The sequence below is a fragment of the Malaclemys terrapin genome, chromosome 2 (assembly GCF_027887155.1).
Source record: "Malaclemys terrapin pileata isolate rMalTer1 chromosome 2, rMalTer1.hap1, whole genome shotgun sequence".
NCBI lineage: Eukaryota > Metazoa > Chordata > Testudines > Emydidae > Malaclemys > Malaclemys terrapin.
In genome coordinates, this window is record NC_071506.1 from 80,132,702 (window position 1) to 80,151,045 (window position 18,344).

The following is an 18,344-nucleotide window of genomic DNA, read 5'->3' on the forward strand; positions in this document are numbered from 1 at the left end:
TCAAGAGAAGGAGCAAGCACTAGGGAACTCCCAAGGAGTAAAGACTAGGGTTCTTAAGCGAATAGATGCAGACACTAAGCAATTTTCACTGGATAATTAAAATCAGCATCTTCTCTAAACATCTGAAATCCCCCAGAAATGACACACGTACACACCCCACCCCAGTGACCACTGACAGACTGAAATAAACTTGAGACTCCAAAGCTATAGCAAAACTAGACAGTGTCTTCCATAGCAACTCTAAGGTCTGTTATAATGGGTTTTAACTGAGCACTGGCTTCTTGTGTGGCACAGGGCAGCATCTGCAAGCCATCTAGTGAAATTTTTTTTACCCTTAATCTCATTGACCATCTCACTTATTTCTTTGTTTTGGGACATTCTAAGTATAAGGCCATTGCTTACAGAGTCAAAGCTGTGGACTTAAACTCATTTCCAGGAACAGATCTGTTGCATAAGATGTGACCTACTCTGGAAAGGGATTGTGTGGAACTAATTTGACATTTTTGATGGATGTATGTTTACACAATACTATATGATCAACTTGTCTATTAGCTAAACATCTCTAAGAGGGCTCGGCCACAGCCAAATGCCTCTGCTACAACGGGGAAGCGTTCTTTTCGGTTATTGCCTGTGCTGCGGGTGGGGTATTTTTTCCCCCCCATGAACACTTCATTATATACTTATCTTCAATAATCTGTGTTCTGCCAACACTCTGGAAATGCAAAAAGGCATTCTAATGGATTGCATTAGTTTTGAGTGCTTGTATTAAGTTAATTTATTATTTTAAGATGCAGATTTCCATCCTGGGGTGTTCACATGACATCTCCTCTCAACCTGTTAAAGAAAAAGAATTTGGTTAAGTACAGAGAGCATTATGTTCTTTCTTTTCTCTCCCCCCCCCCCCCCCCCTCATTTCCAGAAGGTGGGATGTTGACTACCAGTCCATAGCAGGCAGTTGTGAAATAGGCATGAGCAGTGTCTAGGATGTTGGGAGGGCTATGTCTTCAAGCTACAATTTATACTTTCGTGCACATGCATGTACCATGCACAGTAACCTGGGGTATAAATCTACAGTGCATGTGCCTGCTGCTTTGATTTCCCATTTCAAACATCTGGCAGAGGATGAAAATAGCAATTCAAACCTAACTACCAATTTACAGGATTTGCAAATGCCAGGTACAGAGGAGAAACCAGCTCCAAGCCTTTCTGGAGCAAGCAGTTTTATCTAAAATTAGAAGTCGTACTGAACCTCCATCCCCTAAATGAAAGTAGTGAGTATGCCAGGTGTAGTTGCTCTACACGCGTGCATCGGAATGGGAGGAGGAATTAGGCTGTCCCAACCACTGTCAACCAGCTTCAAGTCAAATACACTGGTGGCTAGAATGGTTAGCCAAAGCCAAGCAAGCTTAGGTTCAGTGGAAGTTATGGCCTCAGCAACTCTGAAATCCAGGCTACAGTTTAGGAGCCTAATGTTAAGCATCCAAGTTCAAAAACTTAAACTCTGACTTTAAAGCAAAACTTTATAACCAGAGGCTGAAGTTGTGAATGTCTCCCTTGCAGACACGAGCACAATGTGAAACGGCCTACCTTCTCATGAGTCTGCTCTGCGGACTGGGGCAGAAGTAAATGTAATCTCTCCTGCTATACCATAGCTTCCTGCAAAGGGATTTATGCCTGCTTTATCACCAGCTGCTGAGCCCCTCTTTGCAGACATTACTTCGTCTAAGGGTATGGCAACTGAAAGAAAAACGGGGGTTGGTGGTCTAGCAGTTTCTTGTGCAGAATTAGAATTTGGGTTTGGAGTGGCCATTTTCAGATCTGCTGGCCTGGCAACTGGTACAGGTACTGTAGTGAATCTCCTCACAGCACTTGTGTCATGCTGTGTAAGGACAGTATGGCCAGGAATAGACTTCCAGTCCTGTACATTCTGAACTGTAGAGCCCACTAAAATGAAAGGTGGTGCATTTCCCCTCTTGCCTTCTTCCATCATCACATAAGTTGGAGAGGATACTTGTGGTGGTGGTGGACCTTGTGGTGTCAGCTGCTGTTGTAGGAATGGTTGTTGCTCCTTCCCACTAGATATATAGAGGGTTGCTTGGGGATAAGGAGCACCAGTTCCAGCAGGAGGAAGGGGTGGTGGTGACTTTCGACCTTGTTGGCTCAAATCAGTTAGACAATAGAGAGTCCACACATTAGAATATGGTGGTGGTTGTCCTGCTTCGGTTGTTGCCATTGCTATAAAATAAAAATTTAAAAAATTGCTGGTATCAGGAGCTATGAATTGCAATCATATTGCAAACTTTTACATATAACACGCCTATACTTACGTATGCCATAAGAAAGCATGTTAGAGAAGATAGGTGGGGATTTTTGCATAGCTGAAGTGAAAAGAACAGCAGAAGAATTGGTGCTGGAGTTATGACCAAAGAGACCAGAACTCTTCCTGTTCTAAGTCCCTCTTTTCAGTTGCTTAAAATGTTAGACATTTTCCTTTTGGGCTGCCAGGCCTGGGAGAGTCTGAATTACCAGCACAGGGGGAATTGCAACAGTCTGCCCCCCTCAAAAAAAAAAAAAGTCAGTTTTGTCAAAACTTACTTAAATGTTTTGGTTTATTAAAACCAAGCAGAAAAATGCATCTGGACCCAGGGTAAATTTTTTTTTTTTTTTTAACAGCTGGACATCCAAAGTTAGACAGCAATTTCTATTTAGCTGCCACACAAAGTACCGTGGGAGCTTATATTTTACTACCAATGTTTTCAAAGAATAGTTTTTATAAAGAAAGTTTATCAACACCTGAATAGGGATCAGAACAAGTGTGCTGCCTCCAACCATAACTACAGCACCACTGCCACATGCTACAACATTGTTATTCCTTCATTTCAGCCATGCAAATCCCTTGGTGTTGCTTAACAAAATAATTCGGTAACGTGCTTTGATATGTCTTAACACCTCTACCTTTCCTGGGGCCTGGAAGGGGCTCAGGAGGGGTTCTGCAGTAGCAGGGGGAGTCAGGCAGGCACTTCTCACTGGAGAAGGGGACACGGGGGCGGGGGAGGGGGGAAATTCTCCAGCTGGGAGCAGGGGGCGGGCTTGGCACTTGTCACAGAGGATGGAAAGAGGGTTTGCAGCTGGGAGGAGAGTCTGCGTAGGGTACTTGTCAGGTGAGGAGTTTGTTCCAGTGGCACTTCACCAGGAAGACAAGTGCCAGACCCTCTTCCCATCTGCAGAACCCCCTGCTAAGTGCCTCATCCACCCACCTCAACCCATCTGCAGAACAGGACAGTGCAGGCAACCACCACCATTTCTTTTTTAAATGCAAAAACTCTATGTTAATGCAATGGTTAGGATTTAAATCTTTCAAAGTGAGGCCACATTCAAAGTTCTGGCCTCCCCCCCATCGACCTTCCTCAAACACAAGGCACATGTATTACATCTTCAATCTCTGCCATTGCCTCAAACTGTGTGGCTCACTTTCAGCAAGACGCTTTCAGGGCTGTTCAAAGGCAAAACACCTCCAGCTACCTTTTGTATGTGCCACATACCACTCTGGCTCCTGGAGTAAGTGCTGTCTGCACCTCTGATGCCACAACAAATCAATTTGCAGGACCCTGTGAACACATGGTCCTCTGATGCAGGCAACACTAATCCAAGAGCAGTTATGGGTCTTACTCACAATTAGTCACACATTTTGGAACAAATTGTAGAGAGATCCAATACCTGTGCATTGGGGCCAGGCGATTGCAGAGGAAACCAAAGCTCCTTATGTGCCCCAAAGTAAGGAAGTTCAATCTCTCCCATAGCCTTGCACTGGCATAGGTTCTTGCATTTAATAATTTAGCTACTGAGTTTCAGCACTGTTAACCTGGAATATGAAATTTTCATTAACATCCGACTTTCTTACCTGACATAATAAAACCTTGCTCAGCTGATGCCATTTGCGCTGTAGTTTCCATTCTTTCAGGGTCAAATTCTGCATCATCTGCAGATGGATCTAAGATCTTAGTGCATGTAAACTGACCTGTATTTAGTGAAGGCATTAGTGGCTGCTGAATCTCTATTAGACAAGCTACTTGTTCTAAAAAGGGAATGACTATTTGCTGCGGGAACTGCTCTACGTAAGGTGGAACCTCTCCTTCAGTAGCGGGCTCATCGTCAGTATGTATTGGCATAGCCTGAATGGTTGATGTAACCTCAATTTCGCTTTGGGAAGGCACAGCCTGTAATGGATCTTTAGGAGGTGGTGGTGGAGGAGGAGGTGGTGGAGGAGCAGGTGGTGGTGGTTCATCCTGCAAGGGGGTTGAGGAAGCTTGATCTACATCACTTGTTGATTGTTCAGCCTGACTGCTGGAGGACCCTAGGACAATGGAGGCCTGACTCTGAACCGCTGGCTCCAACCTAACAGACTCTGCAGAACCCTCAGCAGCTGGGGTAAGTGTAGCTTCTTCAGCAGCACCTTCTACTGGTGCAACTGTTGTGTCCACTGAGCTCAGAGACAGTTCAGGAAAAGATTGCACACTTGTTGCCACATCCTTCATAGAATGAACAGAATCAATGTTACCTAACATCTGTGCAGCAAGCTGTGCAGGATCTGCTGGGACATAGGCAAGTTCAGGTCCCTTAGGGGATGCTTCAGGTCCCGTAGGGGATGGTTCATTTTCTGCAAGTTCACCGTGAGTCGATGGGTATTGTGTAATTTTGCTGCTATATTCAGGTTCAGGGCCTTCGTGCAACTGGTCCTCCTCTGTGTCTGTGGATTTTTCCTTTCGTTTTGGTTCCTCAGAAAGTGGAGACACCACACTTACGTCTCCAAGGTCAGCTCTCTTTTCTGGCAGTCTATCAGTCCAGCCCTCTACTAATTAAAACAGCACGACAGTAAGTTAGAAGGTGCTTCCAACAATCTCTGCACAACCTGCCTGTTTAACACTTCATCAAGCCTTTAAAGCAGGGGTAGTCAATAGGCAGATTGCGGGCCAAATTCGGACTACCGGAGGCTTTGAACTGACGCTGAAATCTTTTCATTTATTTTTATTTTCTCTGGAGTCTGGACCTTGACTGCCCTTTGACCAAGACATTTGGACCCCCCCCCCCCTCAAAAAAAAAGTCTACCTCTGCTTTAAAGTGAATTTGTCAGGTCATTCTAGATGCAAGAGGTACATCAGTTTAACAGGGGATTTCTGTTTGCCTGTTATCCTGCTCCATGACTTTTAGCCTGTATGTTATGTAAAATTTTACTAGTGCTAAACCCTCTTTCCCCCACATCGTAGCAGCCATCTTCTTCCCCAGAGCATTCAAAAAGTAAAAAAGTAGTGGGGGGAAAAAAGAGAAGAGTCAATAGGAAAAAACAAATCAAATACTTAACTGAGAAATTCATCATTCCCTTTGGAATCTACCTAGAGCATCAAAGCATTTTGGATTCATACAAAATATGTTGAACACACACACATCACAAATCCCAATAACCTGGAGTGTTTGCATAAACCCTTCCCCACGAGTCTTACCTAAAGTAGCAGCATGTGTCAGTGGGAGGCTTGGAGCAAGGTTTGAGCAGTAGAGATGGAGGGGTGGATTTTGGAAAGAGAAACGGGAAAAACAGATGGGGTTTTCAGGGGTGTCAAGGTTGAAAACATGAAAAAGAGAAGAGAAGGAGCTCTGTTTTTATTGTGTTTAATCTGTTAGCCACTGCACATGCAAAAATGGCACAGATGTAGATATGGGACAAAATGGAGGAGCATGGGAAACTGCAGGAAAGAGAGGTAGCTCTTGAGGGCAGGGGGAAGGAGTTGGTACCTAATGTCATGTGCGGATAAAATCACCTAGAGAGGTTCTGGAGAAAGGAGCAGGAACGCAGAAGAGCTATAACAAATCTAGAACCCTCTATTCATGGCAAATTTAAACTCTAATAGCAGAAACTCTCTCTAAATTACATGCTTTGACTGGCAACCCAGCTTCTCTCACTGCACACACCATTTACAACCCAGCTGCAGAAACAATAGTAGAAGATCACTTACATGTGTTTATCTCCAGGCACAACAGCTGCCCTGTGTCCTTAGCACTTTCCTTCCCTCCCTCTCCCTTGCCTTCCAAGGAGCATTTGTTCTGTGCTGGGGCATAGCTGACTAATCCTCTCAAAAAGACAGTCACCCCAGTTTAGGGCACAGCATCAGAGTGTGGAGGATCATTCTCCCTGTACTTAATGCCCAGGTGGGCAGCACACTGCTTAATAAATTGCATTGTTCTTACTTACCTTTCAGTCAGTCATTATTATTTGTTTTTACTGTAGCACCAAGAGGCTCCCACTGAGATTGGGGTCTGTGTGTTAGGTACAGTGTACAGACTGTGAAACAATCCCTGCCCCAAATTGCCTACAGTCTGAAAAAACAGACCTAGAGCAGGACACGAAAACAGAGCCACAGAGGCAAAGTGACTTTCCCAAAGTTGTAGCAGATAAGGGGGTTGCACTCAAGTCTTCTGATTCCTACTCCAGTATCTAGCCACTGGACCACCTGGCCTCCTGTCAATTTTTAGAAACTGAACCAGTAATAATTTATTCTCACAGAGTACCAGCCCAAGCTACCACAATAGCTTTAGAGTCCTTTCAGCTAGAGCCAGGTGCATTTTCAAACCTTACTTTCTGCACAGCTCTACCACTGATGTCACAAAGACAACTTGCAAGTCTCAGAGACCTGGTCCAGGCCTGTGGCATCATGACGAAATACTGAAGGGGGTGGGGAGGGGGGAGGGAAGAGACCCTTAGCTTCCGAGAAGCACCCTTTCCCCTTCTCTAACAGCTGGGAGGAGAAAAGTCTGCCATTTTTGTGGCCTACGATTGAATACCTTTCCAACAACCTTCACAACTCCAGTGGGGTCACATGCAACTGAATAGAGGGGAGGGGCAGAGATGAGCAAACTGAGACAGAAGACTGGATCATAATGGAGTTGATGGGTGAGCAAAATGTCAGTTCAAGATGATGCAAACAGATGATTGATGGGTCTCCAGGCCAATAAGACAGACTAATATCTGATATGACATCACTAATGCAACATCTGCTAGTACCCTACAACTGAGATTTGGCCCCTTGTGACACAGTCATGTTACAGTCTCTGCCAGAGAAATTCTTTGCTAAATGGAAATATGGCACACCAAGTGCCAAAAACAAGCATTGTGTAGATGAGACCCTAAACAAGAGCCTGTATTCCCCACTACCCATCTGCAACACTAAAGATGACTGTCTGCAGGGATTCCTGTATGTACTTTAGAGTCCCAGCCTGGGAGCCTGGGAGGAGTCAAAGGAAGGCATTTGACATCTCATAGAATTAGGCCCATACTTTGTAAAGGCACATTGTGATGACAGGTGTTAAATAATGTTAAGTTACTATTCATAATGAAAATGGTCAAAAGATCATTTAAAGGTTCATGACCATGCAGGTTTGAATGCTTTATCTTATCATCATAATATACTGTATTTTAAAACATAGTATCATAATAAGAGCAGCATTTGACACCTTTCTTACCTCTAGTGAAATGAAATTCTCTAACCAGGTCTGTTATATCCAAATTAGGATTTTCTGGAGGTAAAAGTATAAATTAAGATGGACAGTTTGATTAGCATTCTGCAATAACACAGCTTTTCAAATGTACGGAATGTGTATCACAGCATATAAGCAGGAACAAACCTTCTCTAAATGCAATTAGCTCTCTGAAGTAGAGAGCTGCAAACTCAGTGATATTGCTTGGATTGGTTTTGAGAACAGCTCTGCTCACTCCCTCGAGTAAAGTCTTGAGGCCATATGGAACAACAAGCCTGGGCTTTGAAGAATGCATCTTCGTCAACAGGAGACAAATTACACTCTCACAACTAAAAGGAAAAATATCTGAGTAAGTACTGTGTGTAGCCCACTAGGGTTCCCATAATACACCTGTCTATTTCCAGGCTTTATCACCATGGCAGATGATGCTGATTTCTCCTGGGCCTTCTCAATCCCCAAGACACACTAACTACCAATGGGTTTTCTGTCCAATGTAACAACATCTACTAGTTCAACAATGTCAATTTCCTCGCCGTTTTCAAATGCCCAGAGGATCCCCCACTCCCCTTCCCACCCCCAAACCCGAATGACCGTTCAAATGTGTGGCTCAAAAAAGTTCAGCCACTGTCCAAAATGAAGTCAGCGAGTTCCCATTAAAGCACCAGCTCTCAGGGACATCACCGGTTTCTTAAGCAATTTTGAATTCTTAAACTTCTATTTGGGGTTATTTTAAACATCATTTAGCCACTAATTGCATAAATCCAGATTTTACAAGACACTGAGCTAAAACCTTGTCCTCGGGTCCCCCGTCTGCAAGGTGGGACTAGCACAGACATCGCTGCAGGGCTGGGAGATCCCTGGTGAAAGGGGCGGCGTTACACCCAATGATTAGCTAATCGCTTCCTCAGTACCCATGGGTGGCGTGGTCCGTCGCCACCCCCCGGCTCAGCTCGGCCAGGCAGCGCCCCGCACAGCCGGGACCGGCTCCGCCGCACCTCTGGCGCTGTGGGCTCACGGGCTGCCCCGGGGTTTGGTCTCCGGCTGGGACACGCACCCCCCCCCGGTCCCCGTCCCCGTCCCCGGGAATGGAATTGAACAAACTAGGGGCGAAATCGGGGCTGCCCGGCCCGTGCTCCCCCGCCCCCGGGCGCAGGTCTTGCCACCTGCGGAGAAGCCCTTTTCCTTCCACCCTTTAACCTGCTCCCCCATTAACCGGGGCGGGGGGCAGCGGCTCCAGCCCAGACCTTTGCGCTTCCAAGGCTGCGCGAGCGCTTCCTCCTCCGCCTCCCTTGCCGGAGCCTCCTCTACAGGGGTCCGCAGCAGGCGGGGCCTTTTATAGGTGGGGGGTCGTGGTGGGCGGGGCCGGGGAAGGTGACGGAGTTCCATTTGTGAAGTCACAACACCTTCTCCGCACACACCTACCCAGGCAGGGTTGTCACCAATGGAGAGGGGCGTGGCCGCCCCTGGCTCACAGCCAATGAGAAACGGGGATGCCCCACCGCTTTCCCTGGAGGCTTGGGTTGACCCTCCAGCTGTTAGCAGCTGGCTTCAGGGCACAGGTGGAGGCTTGTTGGCCCGCTACTCCCAGAGCCAGGCTCCCTTACTCTCCGCACCTGGGAGAAACTGGCAGACTAGGGCGAGCTTCGTTTTTCCTTCCTTTCCACAATCGGTATCAAGCTGGGTCTGGGTTACCTAAATACTGTCTGAAAACAAATGATTGATAGATAAATGACCGCCTCCAAACCAAACTAGAGGTCATAGAATAGATCAGGGTTGGAAGGCTCAAAGCAGGACCAATCCCCAGACAGATTTTTGCCCCACAGCCCTAAATGGCCCCCTCAAGGATGAACTCACAACCCTGGATTCAGCAGGCCAATGCTCAAACCACTGAGCTATCCCTAAGGTTTTCCTTGCATGAGGCGAGGTGGGAAACTTCTGCCGTCAGGAGCTTTTACATTTTTATGCCAGTATAAAAATGTCCCCACCAGTTTACTCTAATTTTTGAAAGTTTCAGAAATGCCAAAATTTCAAAACTAGCAGCAAATCGCACCTCGATGAGGCTGCTGCCTTAGGCTTTTTCCTGATTCTAAATTGGAGCTTTTAGGCAGAGCGGTGCTAGCCCAGTGGGGGCCCGAAGCCAGAATATTCTCCCCCCACACATAATACAAAGCTGCTCAGGGCCCTAAGCAATAGCTTAGTCTGCTTCTGCCTAGTGCCTGCTCTGCTGTTAGGGTTTCATGTAAGCAGGAGGAAATGCTGCAGAGAATGAATTGGAAAAGTGAATATTAACCAGGATTGGATTAGCTCTTTCTTACATAACTCAGGCTTTCACCTTTGAACAACATTAACTATTTATCTGAGAAACTAAACATACCAAGGTTTCTCATCCCCATTGCATATACAGTAAGAGGAGAGTAGTTAAAACAGATTGGAGATTTTGCTACAGTAGATTTCACTCTCCTTGACTATGAGACTGTCAAAGTCAGCATAATCCTAAAATCAGAGTTAGCGGTGTGCTAGCCTTCACTGCCCTCAGACTTTCCACTTTGCGCTGGGTCTAGGTGGGGCTCTGTCCATAATGTGACCCGAATAGTGAGTTCAGATCTGACTTGCTTCAAGTTGGAGCCCAGACTGTCTCTAACATGACTGCCTCTGTACCAGGCTCCCAAACCAAATTTCCATGTCATAAAGGGCAACTTATTTTCTGGTTTGTTTGTAGAAGCAGAAGACAATCCATTATATAAAAGGGCTTTGTCAGCCTCTCTCAGTATTTTAGGGCTTGTCTTCATTGCAACAGTTAATTCTGGTTGAATTAGTCCAAGTTACTGCTTTGGCGCTAGTTCAAGGGAGCAGCCACATGGCCAGTGATTTGGTTAGCAGAGTAATTGGATGAGTAGTTGAGTTGTAACTCAGCTGCTATAACCCCACTGCATTATTAGCTTGAGCCCAGTGCTTAATTTGTAATGAAAGAGTTGCTGGGGCTCAAGCAATTTTTTTACTTTCATAACTGACACGGCAAGCACAGAGGTGCCGGGGCTCTGAACTGCCAAGCCTGGAGGTGCTAGGGTGCAGCCCTGGCAAAAATTAAGCACTGCTTCAGCATCAGCAGCACTGAAGTCCACCCCATCCCTGAAGGGCCAGTTAGCTCAAAGCACCACTTAACTTGAGCTAGAAAGTTGTGCATGGATGGGGGTTGGGTTAGGACTGGGGTAGGCAAACTATGGCCCACAGGCCGGATCTGGCCCCTCAGGGCTTTGGATCCAGCCCGTGGGATTGCCCCCCATGGTCCCGCGCCGCTCTCAGAAGTGGCCGGCACTGCGGCCCCCGGGCAGGGGGGCGGCAGAGGGCTCCATGCTTTGCCTTTGCCTCCAGGCACCATCCCCCACAGCTCCCATTGGCCGGGAACCCGGGGCCAATGGGAGCTTCGGGGGAGATACCTGGAGGTGCAGCAAGGGCAGCACACAGTGCCTTCCTTCCACCCGCCCTCCCCCAGGGGTCCCAGCGCTTCCTGGAGCAGCGCGGGGCTGGAGACAGGGCAGGCGTGCAGGGAGCCTGCCCTGGCCCCGGTGCGCGCTGCTGCCACCCCGAAGCTGCTTGAGGTAAGTGGTGCCAGGCCAGTGACCGAACCCCTCCTGCATCCCACCCCCTAACTCCCTGCCTTAAGGCCCCTGCCTGCACCTCACACCCCTCCTGCACCCCAATCCCTTGCCCTGAGCCCCTTCCTGCACATCGCACCACCTCCCACACTCCGCACCCCAACCCCCTGCCCCGGCCGTGGATCCAATTTCCCCACGCAGATGTGGCCCTCGGCCCAAAAAGTTTGCCCACCCCTGGATTAGGGACAAAACGTGCGTTATAGCTCAAGCTACCATGCAGTGAAGACAAGCCCATGGAGCTTTATTTCATGTTCCTTCCTCCCCCGCCCCCCTCCATTCTGGGTGCTGAAGGAGTTCTGTAGTTTCAATATCCCATCTATATAAACTACAGATACATTTACACTGTGTGGATTATAATGGCATAGCTACATAGTACCATAGTTATGCCAGAGTAACTCTGTAGTGTAGACATAGCCTACAGCAATGGATGGGGTTTTTCTCTCTCTGTAGGAACGAACGAACGAACGCACGCACACACACACACACACACACACACACACCCCGAGCGATGGTAGGTAGGCCAATAGAAGCTTCCTTCCCTCAACCAAGCTGCATTCACACCAGGGATTAGATTGGCATAGCTATCATGCTCAGAGATTTTTCATACCCTAGAGCACCATAGTATGTTGACTTACATTTTAAGTGTAGCACAAGCCTACATTTTCCTAACAGCACACACTGAATCGCTAGCAGGCACTTCCTCATTGCTCCTTTAGTAGAGAGTAAAACAGGAAGTCTTTGGATCACTGTTTACATCAAAACCAGCCTGTAGTGACAGGGTGGTTTTTTTTAAACCTATCATAGATTAGGATGCCCAAACGTTGCTACCAATTTAGTCTAAGTTGTATATTTCATTTCAAAAACCTCAAAGTATTTTAGTGCCATTAAGAAAGACAAACATTTGAAGCAGGTCATTATTTTGTTGCTTAAAGCTCTTTATAAAAGTTTAAATATATTAAAACTCAGTAGGAATTCATTCACTAGTAACAGATCCAACCACATACTGTAATTTTATTACTGTTGTTTCTGGTCACGATACCTACCTATAGGGGCCTGTATTTTGAAACTTTACTGAATGTTAATAGCCTTGAAATTCATCTTATTTATTTCAGACCATTTCTCCAGTTTGTCAAGATAATTTTGAATTCTAATTGCTTAATTTGAGCTTCTGAAATGGATTATTAAGGCACTGAAAGGGAAAATTCAACTACCTCATAAGCTAACTTCTGAAAAAGACCTACATAGATAAAATATATGCATGGCATACAAGATTCTTCATGAAAACTGAAAAGTAGTAATTACACACCACCTGTTGTACTCTTGGGTCCTTATATCTGTGATCAGGCTTGGCTAGAATTGCTATAGCTCTGAGGTTCTAAGCTGCTGGATGCAGGGGTGGTTGATTTGCGCCATCTCTGATGAAGTACTCAGGCTGCCTAAAGCAATCAGTTCCTTTTGAATGAGAGATAAAAATATTCTCCTAGCAAGAGCCAATAAAAAATTAATACGATGTCACAGAACTTACAAGTTGGTGTGTAGGAAGGTCCAGAGGTGGTAATCCACTGAGAAGTGTACTGTTTGAAAAAAACCCTATCACATAACTAATTACCTCTTCACTAAAGAAACTCCTCTCAAAGGCTTCTCACTCTTGGACAATAAAGACCTGGACTACACAAAAATAACCATGTTAAAATATGAAGCACTGGTATAGTACAATTGTTGTAGGTTTTCTTGCCATGAACAGAAAAAAACCAAACCAACTAAGGTTGGGGCTATGTTTTAACCTTGGTAGATACCTAGGTTAGAACATGCTTTCCTGGCACAGTTATAGCTTGTTTATGTCCATGAAAACAAGAAACAAAAACACATCTGGGCCCACAATCATGTTTCACAGCTGTGTTTTAAACATTGTTGTTGTAGTAAAGTGAGAGATTTTAAATTTCCAAGTACGTCTCTAAAAGAAAAAAGTCCAACTACTGAAACAGGCATCGAGAAACAACGAATAAAGTGAACAGGCCATGATTAATAAGATTAACTAGATTTATTTTCACATATGGAGAAATAAGATATCTTAAAAGTCTAATAGAGGACTAAAATAATAGATAAATAAAATTCATGGGGGTGGGAGGTAGGACAATTAAGGTAATCCCCTGCCTGGCAAAGCAGTCTACATATGGATTCCAGTTTGGAAGCCAAATCTAAGCAATAGGATTTAGTATGCAGAAAAGACCACAATGGCTGTTTTACAAGTGTCCTGGATGCACCTGCCTCCTACAGCAGAGACTTTGACATAACTTTCAAGTTCCAGGTCTGCAAAGCTGTAAAGTGAAATTTGCAATCAACTGATGTTTAAACATAGTCCTCTTGGAAAAAGCAAAACTTATTAGTGTCAACTTAAACAAAAAGCTGGGTGGGTTTTCAAAGACCTTCAGTCCACACCAAAGACTCATCCGTATTGAGCTTGAGAAGACAGCTTTTCCAGGTTGAGAATGTGTAGTGAAGGGGAAAAAGTTGTCTGGATGACATTCATTTATGTAGAACTCCATTACCACCTTTGGAAGGAGCCTAGGATAAATCCACATCACTTTTAATTGAAGAGTTTAGTATAAATTGGACCAGACATTAGGGCCTGAAGTTCACTACTACATGATGAAGTTCCTGCCCCCAGAAAAATGAACTTCAGTGTAAGAAACTTGAACTCACAGGTGCAGAGAGATTCAAAAGTATCAGCTTAGTTAAGACAACATTAATAGCCTATAATACAGAGGCTATTTAATAGGAAGGGTTTCAGCTTATCAAGCCCTAATGAACCCGACAACTTGACACTGCAGAGAAACTGGTCTATTTTCAGTATATTAAATTAAAGAACAAAACAGCAGCCAAATGGGTTTGAAGTTGTCTTTAACACTGACCCTAGCAAATGAAGAAGGCAAATGAGCAGTTTTTGTGGGGGGCATGAAAAAGATCCTCAGATACCTATTGCAACCTGTAACTAAACCTTTCTTACTTGTAACTTTTGACAGATTCCCTTGAGCAATTAAGATGAGATGAGACACCTTTTTCAAAAACACCACAGTTTTAGACTTCTACCTTGTCAGGAGTCATGCTCACAGGGAATGGTATCCTAAGTTGGAGTGTAAAGAGGTGTGTTGGGTCTGTGTGATCAGATCTGGCAAGTGTCTGAACCTAAAAGTGTCTGCCCCCCACCCCCCCCCCTAAGTTGGGAACCATATTTGTCTTTGCTGGTAGAAGCATACAAGGATTTTCCCATTTGTGTCTCTTGTATTTGGTTTGGAATTTTACTACAAATGGCATCAGAGGATGGAAAAGGAATCTGTTTTCAATACATTTAGGCTTGAAAGGATTAGATTTTTATCCAGAAATGTCGACAAATGTCAATTTCACTGTACACAAACAAACCAACTAAACATTATTTCCATTCATAATCAAAATTTACAGATAGTAAAAGTAGGAAAAGTGCTGCTTGAAAGCTTATTATTTAGGGATATTTACTTTGTATATTTTGACATATGCTGTTGACAATCTCAACATCTACAGTCATTAAATAATTATTGTCTGACATCCCCATAATTTCCTGCAACTGTGAATGTTTACATTGATAAAAATAAAAAAAGCTTAAAAATATTCAATATTATCTGTTTAAATTATAAAAATAATCAAATTCTGCTAAGCCTAAATATATTGCTACTGACCAGTGTAGAGCACAAGCTGCTGATAATTGTCCAAAGGTGATATGACCAGGTCTCTCTCTCCTATCCTACTCCTAAAGACCCAATTCACTACCTCCTCACTCCTTGATTCAGGAACGCTACAATGAGTCCATTACTGATCATCTCCACCTGTCAATAGCTGTCAGAAAGGGAGCCATTAGGAATGTTTCATGGAACCCTGCACAATCCCACATCTATGGGGCTGTCACAGGATGCTTAATTGTATTTCTCTCTGCTAGCTTATATAAACCATGGTGGCTTGGTTGTCTGCCTGAATCATGACCACCCATTTTGGGATATCAGCAGTTAAGCAAGTGATCAGGGCCTCCTCACCAATTGCTGTACAGGTGCTGGGTTTGGGAGGGGAAAATCCTGACATGGCCTCTCCACCCTGGGCAAGCTGCATCTGTAATTACAACAATGTGAATTGGAGAATCCTAATTACAGTTAATGAAATACTTCTAGTCTAGCAGTAACTAATATTTTTAAATTAGCAAAAGGTTGGATAACTTCTATCAATGAGTTTTAAAAGAATTAGCTAAAAAACTTGATCGGTGATATTTAAGAAATTTTACAACACTGGGGAAATTCCAGAGTACTGGGGAAAAAAAATTGTGCCAATATTTAAAAAGGATAATCAGGATGACCTGCGTAACTATAAGCCAGTTAATCTGACATCAGATTTGGGCAAAATCATGGAAAGGTTGTTACAGGATGCAATCAGTAAGGAACACCACCAATCAACATGGGTTTATGGAAATTAGATCTTATCAAACAAATATGATAGTTTTTTAATGAGATTATATGTTTGGTTGATAAAGGCAACTTGATATAATATACTTAGACTTTTTAGTACTGCTTGATATTCTGATATAAAAAATGAGTACTATGCAAAATCAATGTAGTACATAGTAAATGGATTAAACAGGCTAACTGATAGATCTCCAAAAAGTAACTGTAAATGGCAAATCACCATCCAATGGAATGTTTCTAGTGGAGGCTCAGAGGGATCTGTTCTCAGCCCAAGGCTATCCAATATCTTCATCAATGTCCAGGAACAAAATATAAATTCAACGATGGTAAAGTTTGAACACGACACAAAAACTGGTGGACTGGAAAATAATGATAGGTCATTTCTATAGAGCAATATGGATTGCTTGGTCAGGTGGGCTCACTTGAACATGTGTTTTAATACAGCCAAATGCAAAATCATACATATAGAAATAGAGAATATAAGTCACACTTTTAGTTCTTGTCCTATAGCTTGGAAAAGCAGTGACTCTGAAAGAGTTAGGGGTCATGGTGGACCAACTGAACATGTACTCCCAGTGTGAAGAGAAGTAATGTGATCGTTGGATATATAAAGAGACTTCACGCAGATGTAGAGAGGTGGCATTATGATTGCAAATAGAATTAGTGAGACTGTTACAGGAATGCTGCACCCAGTTTTGGTGTTCACACTTAAAAAAAAAAAAAAAAAAAGACTACAAATTGAAAAAAAGTGTTCAGAAAAGAGCTACAAAAATTATTAGAGTTCTGGAAAATCCATCATACAAGTGAGACAACAAAGAAACAACCTATTTAGTTTATCCAAGACATTTAATAGGTGACTTAATCATGTTCTATAATTAGCTACACAGGAAGATTTCTGATAGTAGAGGACCTCTAACACAGCAGACAAATGATGCAATGGCTGGAAGCTGAAGCTAGACCAAATTCAGACTAGAAATAATGTGTAATTTAATGGTGACGATAATTAAGCATTGGAATAACGTATACCTAGGTATCTGGCAGATTTTCTATTACTTTAACTCTTTAAATCAAGATTGGACATCTTTCTAAAAGATGCTTTGGCTCAGTCAGAGGTTATGGGCTTGATGCAGGAATTACTGGGCAAAATTCTATTACCTGTTCTGTGCAGGAGATCAAACTAGATCACAATGGTCCTATCTGGCCATAAAAATCTACGAATAATTGCAATTTGTCTCTGGTCTGCCGCCAAGCCAGGGAAGGCTCAGCAGCTGTCATCTGATGCAAAAAGAGTCTGTACTGCTTGATACCACTTAGGCCTGGTCTACACTGGGGGGAGGGGGAGAGAGAAGAGAGAAATCGATCTAAGTTATGCAACTTCAGCTACATGAATAACGTAGCTGAAGTTGATGTACTTAGACCTCACCGTGGTGTCTTCACTGTAGTGAGTTGACTGCTGCTGCTCCCTCGTCGACTCTGCCTGCGCCTCTCGCGGCGGTGGAGTACAGGAGTCTACGGGAGAGCGCTCAGGGATTGATTTATCGCGACTAGACTAGACGCAATATATCAACCCCTGCTGAATCGATCGCTGCCCGCCAATCCAGCGGGTAGTGTAGACATACCCTTAGACTACAAAGTCTACTGAGATTGTCACATGTGGAGCTATGCCATAGGTACCACAATACACTGCTGAGCCTCAGGGTCTACATACACATCTTTAGTTGTGGCCCTTGCTTAACTCTGAAAAATCTTCTCTGTCAGGATCCATAATGTTTTCAATCCTGATTTTGGGACAGAAAGGGTTTGAGTTTGAGCTATACCTAGTACCGCTCTTTTGTATTTTGATTGTCTTTGAATGTCAAACTGAGAATTTGGGTACTTTATTAGGAAACAGATTCCCACGCCATAAGAGAGGAACATACTCATCCTCTACTCTCTTGCAGGATGCTCTCCTTGATCAGTCATATCACAGTAGAATACCTGCTCTCATCCTATGTAGGTGTGTGGTCACTGCTGCCAAGCATTTTGCCAACACACACTCTGCCAACAACAAATGGAATACACAGAACTGGAAGGGATATTCCTCTATGAGAAAGTAGTGGTACAGCCCAAGCATAGGATGTAACCTCTGAGCATGTAGGCATTTAAATGCACAGTAAAGAGAAAGTTACTCACCTTGCAGTAACTGAGGTTCTTCGAGATGTGTGTCCCTGTGGGTACTCCACTCCAGGTGACGGTGCGTCCCGGCGCCGTTGATTGGAGATCTTCGGTAGCAGTGCCTGGTTGGGATGCACATGCTCAGCTGCTGTCTCACGGTCTCATTAGAGTCTGCCTAAGCGTGCGCATCACAAGCCCCTTTCAGCTCCTTCTCTACCGTAGAGAAGCCAGAATAGTACTCCAAAGTAGAGCGGAGGAGAGCAGGGAGTGGCGCTTCCACAGGGAAACACATCTCGAAGAATCTCAGTTATTGCAAGGTGAGTAACTTCCTCTTCTTCCTCAAGTGTTGTCCCTATGGGTGCTCCACTCCCGGTGAATGTGAAGCAGTACCCATTATGGCTGGTGGGACTTTGGAGTTGTGGCAGTGAGTACTGTAGACAGTACTGTTTGGCCTACTATGGTGGCAGCTGTGGTATCCTGCGTGATAGCATAGTGTTTGGTAAATGTGTTTAGATGATCACAT

General features: G+C 44.3%; 1 protein-coding gene across 1 annotated transcript; it reads right to left on the minus strand.

Annotated features, from left to right (window-relative positions):
* Positions 1-773: 773 nt before the first annotated feature.
* CABYR (calcium binding tyrosine phosphorylation regulated) lies at positions 774-8,816 on the minus strand. The gene is made up of 6 exons (XM_054019610.1): positions 8,772-8,816; positions 7,675-7,856; positions 7,513-7,566; positions 4,559-4,852; positions 1,588-2,235; positions 774-834 (listed from the first exon to the last, which is right to left on the minus strand). Exons 2-5 carry the CDS (start codon positions 7,820-7,822, stop codon positions 1,592-1,594), a joined length of 1,140 nt encoding a protein of 379 aa, XP_053875585.1. The 5' UTR covers positions 7,823-7,856; positions 8,772-8,816; the 3' UTR covers positions 774-834; positions 1,588-1,591.
* Positions 8,817-18,344: the final 9,528 nt, after the last annotated feature.

Bases quoted from the DNA above. Each gene is read 5' to 3' on its own strand.
- CABYR (XM_054019610.1), bottom strand. From the start codon at position 7,822: ATGCATTCTTCAAAGCCCAGGCTTGTTGTTCCATATGGCCTCAAGACT. The intron at 7,567-7,674 runs GTTTGTTCCTGC...TTTTACCTCCAG, and splicing joins GCTAATTGCATTTAGAGAAG to AAAATCCTAATTTGGATATA. The intron at 2,236-4,558 runs GTAACATTGATT...TTTATTTTATAG, and splicing joins GCTTGCTGCACAGATGTTAG to CAATGGCAACAACCGAAGCA.